Below are 9,253 nucleotides of genomic sequence, written 5' to 3'. Positions count from 1 at the left end.
CAGTTGTGTGAAAAAAAGAATAGAGGACGGTTACCTTACCTAACCGTCTTATATTATTTACCATAATAATAAAAAAATATAAAATATAAAATAATTAATAAAATATAAAACTGTTCTCAAGATAACCATTTAACCTTAATTTAACCAAATCAAATATTTTTTAAAAAATAAAATACCAAAGCAATTAAAGTTTTATGAGTTAGGCGGCAGAACATGAATTCCTAAAACTTTTAACTGGGTTAGGCGCGCATAAAAATTCATCAGAACCCTCAGAAAACCCCCCAACTCTGCTCGCAAGAAAACCGAAACCTCTTCACCGCCGCTCTTCACTGCCGCTTCTCACTCTGCACCGCCTCTCCCTTGCGCCTCTTTCCGGCCGCCTCCCAACCTCCGGTAAAACTCGCAGAAAGCCACTCCAAACTCTACTCGCAAGAAAACCCGCAAAACTCACTGCTGCTCCTCACTCTGCGCCGCCGCTCCCTTGTACCTCTTTCCGGCCGCATCTCAACCTCCCGTAAAACCCGGTTGCCCCACCGCTGCAATCAATTCCACGGTTAGTGTGCTTAATTATGTTTTTCATACGATTTTATTCAACCTATAACCTAGGGATTATGAATATTTGTAATTATCTAATTGTAATATATAATTAAAGAATTCAGTTTGTTAATTGCTGAACGCCTGAACCTCGATGGAGCGAATGTAAACGTTAATGGAGGAGCTATAGCGCTTGGATATCCTTTCGGAGCTACATGTATGCAATTTTGCTTCTTGATAAACACTTTTGTGGGTGAGTTAGGCCTGTCCTCTTCAATTTATAACAAATATACTCCCATCCAGTAAAAATCTGTTTTAATATGTTCAAAATCGGTTTTAATTAGTAAAATCTGGTTTTATCAATCAGCAAAAATCAATTACAATTTGTAAATTTTGGGTTTTATCAATTTGCCGAAATCAGACTTTATTCAGTGAAAATCACTTTTTTTCCAGTAAAAATAAGGATTACAAGAACAAGGCCTTAATGATTAGTATATTGATAGTTGTTTCTGTTTGAATGGTTATTTAGATCCTACTTCATTCTTTTCTCAGGTGCCCTGTGTGAAATTAAACATCGAGGAAGAGATTGCCGATTTGGAGTCGTTTCCATGTTTATAGGTCTCTCTCTCCCTGCCTTCTGAACTCCTCTCTTTCATCATATAATGTGTGCAATTAAACGGAATTGTGAACCCTTAAAATCTGTTAACTGGAATCTGTAAAGCTGAAGCTACTAAGTTTCAAATATTATCCCATAATATATAACTGATATATTTTTTTATAACATTCTCTCATAAACTGTGTACTGAACACCGTAGTATAGAAATGTTAATTTACAGACTTACCAATGTATACCAAATGCACTATTGAAATTGGTAAGTACCCACACAGCTATCTTACCAGGTGCCTCTCCCTGGACAGGGGGGACTACTTTAAAGATCTGTACTACCAGTTCTGAACTTGCAGGAAGGGGTAAGAGTGCTTCAATTGTTTTTAAAAGAGGTGATCGTGTAGGCGAATTAACTACCTAACACCTGTTAACTGGAATCTGTAAAGCTGAAGCTTCGGTTGTAATGAAGGTTTCCAACTAAGAGGGTGAAGGAGGCACGTGAGAGGATGAAATTGCTGGTTGTTTTTAATATTTATAAATAAAACATGTGTTTAGTTATAATTGAGTAAGTTTCAGGCTGTAACCCAATTTAGTTGGTTCTGTGGCATGCGTAACTGAAATTGTTATTCATGGGTATAATAGCTATTTGAATCCTGCAATCCTATGTAAATGATTCTCTGTCTAAGAAGTCTGGAGGCTGTGTTTTTGCGCTTCAAGATGAACAGCTGCAGGCCACCCAACAGTACACGCAAAGCACCAGAACCACAATCTTGATGGTCGTTCAATCCACCGTCCTGTTTAGCTAGCGGTACCTCTTTCTAAACATTTTAACCTTCTGAAAAAAGGAATGAAAGCGTCATTAGTAACTCCTCTGAGGGATCCATATTTCGCAAGTAGATGAGGAAACATGATCAGATGACTGCTGCATCTTAGTGCGTCTTAGATGAATGGAGATACTTGGTTTGTTCCGCTGAGTCATAGTTCTCTTTTGTCATATCATAGTTGATGGTGCTTTGTGATGCTGCTACTGAAATTATTTATAATAAATAAATTTTTATGTGTTAGACCTAGCAGATGATCACATCATCTACAAGTTAGATTTTACAGTGTTCGGTCAATTGCTTGTGCAGGTTTCTCTACTTTTTGCAGAAAGGTACCGGCTGTCTGAACTTTCTCTTGGCACTGATTCTCAATGTATAATATTCATTTTACAGCTACATCAAAATGGTTTACTCGGAGGAGATGACATAACAGACCGCTTCTTCCGGGTTCTTTGGTGAATGTTATTTCCATTTTAGAGTTTTGGTTTAATATTTATTTATTATTGTATTTAGTACCATATGCATAATTGATCTTGTGTTCCAGGAAATCTTTGTGTCACATTTTGGTGAGGTGATGCAATACACTCCACCCCAAGTGCAGTCCTTCCTCGCCATTGATATTTACGCTAAATCAGTATATTCAATCTTGAAGATATTTTTGCTTTTCCCTTGCGATTTTCTCTTACTGTATTGCACTGTCTTTAACTTCAAATCTTGTTGTTTTTGTAGCATTCTCCAGTGGATCAAAGATCAAGCAAACTCTTTCTCTTACCAAAGGTTGGATTCTAAACTTTGGTTGTTAGACTTTGGATCGTTAGAATCTGTGCATGAAGGTGTTAATTTCCAAGTACATCTTGGTTGCCACTGTAATCAGCTCCCCTCCGCTGCGAGCATTTACTGCTCACTCTATTGATACTTTTTCCTGTTTTGGTTAACGGTGGTTTGTTTTTCCAGGTTTTGTCAGCTTTTGCAAATGCATTCCATGCCTTGCAGCCTCTTAAAAGTACCTGCTTTCAGGTTAGAAATGTTTGATAGTTTGGTTATTTCGAAACCTTGGCTGTCTTTATGCCACTTTGTTACTGCAGTCTTTGATCTTGTGAGCATCAGAATATCAGATATACCGATATGGTGAATCTAAGTATAAAATCTTTTTCATTCTCGGTGATTTAAGGTAATCTGTGGCATTTTAATCATCAGTTCTTTTCTTGACATTAGCATTCTAAGGTTGGCTGTGTAAACCAATTATGTACCTGGTTTCAGTCAGTAATTTGGTCTTTAAGGTTATATTACTTGATTTATTTAGAGCATGCTTGGATGCCTGTTGTGATGTTGTTATCATTTACCAGACACTGATCAATGAAAGTTGTCCAGTCTTGAATGTTGATTGTCTTTAAACTAAGAACTACTTTGTTTGATGTCATGGGGTAGTTTTGAAATGTGAAACCAATATTTTTTCTGAATATTCTGGCGGTAAATATTTATCATCTCGGTTTGGCTTTATCAAAGGCTTTGTCCTCTCTCTGTCTCTCTTTACTTTTTCCTTTTTTTAAGGACAATTACAGTTTGCAAATGACATTCAGGGGTATATTTAGTCACAAATGAAGATAATATTTTACAGTAAGGTCAGTAACAGGCATGAGTTAAAAAGGTTGGTTCAGTAGTCTGATATTGAATTAGACATTCGGGAACCTCTCTGGATTTTGTTTTTGTTTTTTTGTCTAAATAGAAATTACTTTTAAAAAGAATGGAGCAATTAGTAGTACTCTTAATGCATACTGATCCTTGTTATAAACTTTTGTTGTGGTTTTTCTAGGTTAGACTTGTTATTGTCTCCTTGGCCCCTCTATCTATCTTTCCACCCCTGGTGCGATTGGGATAATAAAAGGGTTGGGTCTGAGCTCTGAGGGGACACCCTTACCTTGTTTATATTAGCCTTTTCAACCTTTCTTCTTCTCATTCACGGCATAATGTGAAGGCCAGTTTCGTTGCATTATGGCTCAAATTATCCAGCTCAAAGCTTTTATTAAAGTCCGGCATTTTATTCTGCAGAAGATTCTAAAGATAGAAGGAAGGATCTAGGGCACCGCCTCACCGAAGCCTTAAAGCTTGTATTGCTGATTGGTATATGCCCTATTTAGTTGCAGAAGAGTTACATTGTAATTTTCTGTTGTTTTTTTTGTTCATTTTCGTGATTGAAGGATGCGCATCATGCTCTCGAGTGTAGGATTTAAGCGTAGAGTATTTATTTCGACAACTGCAATGAAAACTCCAAAGTAACTAGTTTAATTTTAGTTTGCCTTCTGCCAGGTTATGGGAAAAATTCATGCAGTCCTCTCTGATGGACCAGTACCGTACGTAGTGAAAAATGTTGAGGTCATTTTGACTGTATTACTGATTTTTAGTTATTCAGTTAGGTTAATAAAACACCCGTTGTTTAGGCATTTAGTTGTGCAAACTTAATGGGTTGAGTATGATTTAAACTTCTTGGGGTTTCGAAGTAGCAGGGCTAGTTTCTTTTCTAGTCTAAGAATTCAACTATGATGTGTATTAGTATTTGTGTACTCCTGCAGCTGTAGCACTAGCATTAAACTCCTTTGTCATGATACTCACACAGGTAATAGAGAGGAGAGATGCGCTGAATGAAACCACAGAAGCTCAGCTCCTCAAGAAGATCGAGACCACTGAACACACACTGGCAGCATCAACTGCGGCGCTTGAGCAAGAAGAATTTCAGGGAATATATTCCGGAGTGCAAGCTGAAGTGCTGCTGCTCCTACTAATGTGCAGCTGGCTCATTCAAGAACACCACGAGCTGATTTTCTTTGCTTGATTACTTAACCTGTACGAAAAAAGGGAAGGGTATTGCCTGATTTATTTTTTTTCCCTTTCCATTTTGTAAACACATTAGAGTAACTTGTAAAATGTACGTTATTTTTTAATATATTTAATGCTTGTTTATGCAAAAAAATACGTATATATATTTTTTTAAAAAATGGTGGAATAGAGGACGCTTATCTAAGAAAACCGTCCTCTATGTCTATGTAAAAAAGGAAGAATAGAGTACGCCTATCTAGGCAAGCTGTCGTCTATTTTAATAAATAGATAACAATTATGTGTCTCAACCGTTCTCTATTCTTTCAATAATTTCTGATTTAAGGAAGGGAATAGAGAACGGTTAGATGAGACCCGCGTCCTCTATTCATATGTATATAGAACGCCTATCCCGACTGTCTCTAAACTATAGAGATCGCTTAGCAGGAGAACGGTCCTCAGGCGTCCTCTAAAGCCTATTTTAACAGTTGTCTATTCCCTTTTTTGTAGTAGTGTAGATAGTGAAGAAACCTACAACTTGCAGTCAAACTATTATCATGTAGATTAATAAGTTTGTGACTTGTAAGAAAGCTATGACGAAACCTAGATTCCCTAAAATGGTTAGAGGCCATATATAAACTCAAATGTTTTAAATGGTTAGAGGCCATAAAACATACTCAATGTTTTGATGACAAAATTGAAATTTTGTTGATTTGCAAGAATAGTTTCACACCTATTGGTTGCAAGTTTGTTTTAAGGAATAAAAACCATCAAACATGGAATTGTGTTCACACACAAAGCTAGATTAGTTGCTAAAGGTTACAAGAAAATTCACGGCTTGGATTGTGTTGAAGCCTCATGCAAAATCGTAATGCTTAAGTCTACAATTCAAGCAATGATTGCATATTGGTACATATGGCAATTGGATGACAAAACGTATTCCTCAATCAAATGTTGGAAGAAAACTATGTACATGGAATGTCACAGGATTTGTGGATCCAAATAAATGCTTGAAAAGGAATGCTAGCTTATGAAATCTAAGTACAGATTTAAGCAAGCAATTGGGAATTGGAACTGTATTTTAGTGAAGCTAATAAGCATTATAGTTTCATAAAATGTACATGATTCTTATAGATGTATAAGAAGTTTATTGGGAGTACACAAAAACTTAATTGGTCCTATGTGTATCACACACATATCTCTCTATTGTGAAATAACATTCAAATGCTAATGACTTAGATTTGAAATTATTCATCAATGATGGACCATGGCGAAACTTAGTACATACTGGGTATTAAGATCTATTTACAAAGATCTTATAATATTGTTTTGGATTAAGTAATGGCATTTACTAAATCAAACACGAAAGACTCCTTAGGAGATATTCGACTCATGTGAATAAATCAAAGTAAAAGATATTTTGAACTATATATAAGCATTTACTAAGTTAAAACATCAAAGAGTCTAAATGAGATTCTTAACCTATATTATATGTCAAAGAATTTAGCTGGAATTAGTATCTACTGAAACTAGATGAGCTAAAGTTACAAGAATAGAATTCAATTGGGAATTATTCTGCAAAAGAATTTATCATGTATGATATAATATAAGGATCGCCAAAAACGTATCGTATGGCTTTAGGCATGACGAACATATACCAGTCTCTATTGATCTAAGTGAAGATCAACTAGATTGAGATCGAGAATACTTATGGTACTTGAAAAGGTACCTAGGAATAATTCTTGATTCAAGGAAATAAAGATATGCTAAATATTGATGCTACACGCATAAACACTGGCAAAGGATCAAGAAAGATCCCTTTGAAGTTAACCATTGGCAAGGACGAGCTATAGAGCATCGTGTTTTGAAATGGCAACATGGATTGGAGACCATGAGTTGATTGCGTGGGAAATTAAATATTAATTTCTATGTTCTAAGATACAACTGGAAAGTCTTCCACATATCTGTGAACTACTTGGATAAGTAAATCCAAACAAAGCATCACTAGCAACCTAAACAGTTGAAGTAAAAGTACTTATTGCCTAAGAAGCAATAAAACAGAGTTGTTTATATTAATGAGTTCTTGATTGAACTTGGTAAGATCACATGTCTGTTGACTTAATGGTTCTTCATTGCAAAATGCGTAAAAACACTAATGTAGCAAGAAAGACTAGATCACAAAATAAACATACTCAAAAGATCTTATCATCATATCTCGAAGAACATTCGATGAAAAGGATATTAAGATTGGCAAAGCATGATAACTAAACCTATGCAACAAGTGAGAAGCAGCACTCACGTTGTAGCACTGGAAATCAAGCATAGCTTTGAATTCCATGAACTGTTTTAAGGATGGGTTTGAGGCCCATGGTTGTAAAACATTGGGGTTGAACATTTATCATATATGAAATGTATTTTTCATATTCCATTTAATCTTGGTTTAGTATTAAATGATGAGTCCCTTCAATTTGACGATATATTCAAGATAGACTGTCAGGACCAGTCCTGTGACTAAGAAATGTCTATCAAGTGAACTTGAATGTCAAAAGTTGAAAATGGTCCCTGGTCGGAGTTTTCTATAAAATTGGACGCATAGAAAACGTTAGACGACTAGAATGCAAGATGACTAGTAGTTATGTTTCTTGAACTATGTGGACATGGCAATGTCATAATCATTTGCAAAGATACTTACTTTGGGAAGACTAGTATCGGACAGACCTATGAAACTTTACTGTAAGAGATGAAAATCTGTCATAAGTAAATTTCATCAAAATTATTAGACACTAAATCCTCAATACCTGAGTGATTTGAGATTACTTGTTTGAGAACTGGTTGCTTTGACGTTGACCAACCGTCGCACCGTAAAAGGAGGCTATAAAGGCAACGCTCAGGTAATCACCTATCAAACGAAGTCTAATCTCAAGATCGCAAGATTGGGATTGTCCTCCAAAAAATGGGGATGAGATGCTTAAAAGTTGTACAAGGCCACTCGGAGAGCTAGAAACTGTAAAATGCATGGCCGTGCTCGGATGAATCATAGGCTATGATTATCTGTTTATTTGATCAGTTGAACTCTGAAACCGAGAAACACCTCTGGACATAATAAGGATGACAACTCTTACCTTATGTTCAAGAGCAAGCATCGAGCGACAAAGGAATTAGGTAATGCACACTTGTCCCTAAGGACAAGTGGGAGACTGAAGGAAATAGTGCCCTTGGTCCAAGTATGCATTCAATGTTAAGTCTAATAAATGCGGTTCAGTATTAATTAACAAGTTAATAATTCAGTGAGATCAAGTGAGCTGAATGCCTGACTAGAGGCCGCTTCAGTTCAAGTGGAATTAATTATATTAATCCACAGCTTACTCTTGACTGAACCCGTAGGGTCACACAAATATTACGTAAACGGATCAAGTATTTAATGGCATTAAATACTCCATCTATGGATATTCGGAATCGACGGATCTTGGTTTCAGTGGGAGTTGAGATCGTCACAAGCAAGAAATGAATACTCCGGAAACGATGATATTGCCGGAAACGGAAATATGGATCGTATCGGAAATATAAATATTATCCAAGTCGTAGATGTTGCCGGAAACGGAAACATGGTACGTATCGGAAAATATTAACGGAAATGGAAATATTGCCGGAATCGGAAATATTGCCGGAAACGGAAATATTGTCAGAATCGGAAATATTATCGGAATCGGAAAATAATTCCGGAAACGGAAATATTAAATATTTGTTCGAAACGGAAATTGATTCCGGAATCGGAAATATTAAATATTGTTCGTATCGGACATTAATTCCGGAACCGGGAATTTAATCGGAAGCGTATCGTACGAATAAGTATCGGACGAGGCCTGCCGGACGAAGGCCCAGCACGAAGCCGGGCCATCGCCCAACAAGCCAAACGCGCGCCACACGCCAAGCCAAGGCAGCGCCCAGGCCCACCGCAAGGCAGGCCCAGCGCGCGCCAAGGCCATGGCTGCGTTGCGGGCCTCGTGGCGTGGGCTGAGCGCGCGCGTGCATAGGCGTCCCTCGTGGGCTGCCGTGCGTGTGTGTGTTTGTGTTCATGCACGATTCCTAAAGCTATTAGGATTTGGTATATGATTAAATTCCTAATCTTAAAAGGATAAATTAATTAATTAGAGTTCTTATAGGATTCTAGTTTAATTAATTCGTATCTTAGTAGGATTCCAATTCCCTTTCCATACCTCTATAAATAAGAGCCTAGGGTCATAATTTATAGACACAATTGAAGTATTCAAAGGGTAAGTTTTTGAAAGAAAATTCAGCATACACTTGCACTAACCTAGCCGAAAATCCTAGCACCTTAAGGGCGATTCTAGTTGGTCAATCTTGAGGCGGATCCGGACGTATTGTGGACTATCTACGGAGGGACGACACTTGGAGTCCTAAAGACTTGTTCTTGTTCGGTTCGGGCGCAGCTAGGGAGGGCACGCAACACAGTATATGC

The 9,253-nt window shown here is 37.2% G+C and overlaps 1 protein-coding gene across 13 annotated transcripts; it reads left to right on the top strand.

Annotated features, from left to right (window-relative positions):
- The first annotated feature begins 208 nt into the window (after window positions 1-208).
- Window positions 209-4,947, top strand: LOC110778031 (uncharacterized). 13 transcript variants are annotated; one of them, XR_008928035.1, is made up of 9 exons: window positions 209-553; window positions 653-751; window positions 1,087-1,152; window positions 1,453-1,949; window positions 2,272-2,739; window positions 2,917-2,979; window positions 4,012-4,083; window positions 4,270-4,335; window positions 4,577-4,947. XR_008928035.1 is itself a non-coding variant. In XM_056837081.1 (8 exons), the coding sequence occupies exons 5-8, from the start codon at window positions 2,537-2,539 to the stop codon at window positions 4,790-4,792; spliced, it is 387 nt and encodes a 128-aa protein (XP_056693059.1). In that variant the 5' UTR covers window positions 209-553; window positions 660-751; window positions 1,087-1,152; window positions 2,272-2,417; window positions 2,507-2,536; the 3' UTR covers window positions 4,793-4,947. The 13 variants fall into 13 exon arrangements, 7 of the variants coding, with proteins under 7 accessions (XP_056693059.1, XP_056693055.1, XP_056693060.1 ...); XR_008928034.1 differs by having other exon boundaries at window positions 653-787; XR_008928032.1 differs by lacking the exon at window positions 1,453-1,949 and having other exon boundaries at window positions 210-553; window positions 653-787; window positions 2,272-2,417; window positions 2,507-2,739; window positions 4,577-4,944.
- Window positions 4,948-9,253: the final 4,306 nt, after the last annotated feature.

Source organism: Spinacia oleracea, chromosome 2, assembly GCF_020520425.1.
Source record: "Spinacia oleracea cultivar Varoflay chromosome 2, BTI_SOV_V1, whole genome shotgun sequence".
Taxonomy (NCBI): Eukaryota; Viridiplantae; Streptophyta; class Magnoliopsida; order Caryophyllales; family Amaranthaceae; genus Spinacia; species Spinacia oleracea.
This window is presented reverse-complemented; position numbering and strand designations above follow the sequence as displayed.

Bases quoted from the DNA above. Each gene is read 5' to 3' on its own strand.
- LOC110778031 (XM_056837081.1), top strand. From the start codon at position 2,537: ATGCAATACACTCCACCCCAAGTGCAGTCCTTCCTCGCCATTGATATT. The intron at 2,597-2,691 runs GTATATTCAATC...TTGTTTTTGTAG, and splicing joins TTGATATTTACGCTAAATCA to CATTCTCCAGTGGATCAAAG. The intron at 2,980-4,576 runs GTTAGAAATGTT...ATACTCACACAG, and splicing joins TTAAAAGTACCTGCTTTCAG to GTAATAGAGAGGAGAGATGC.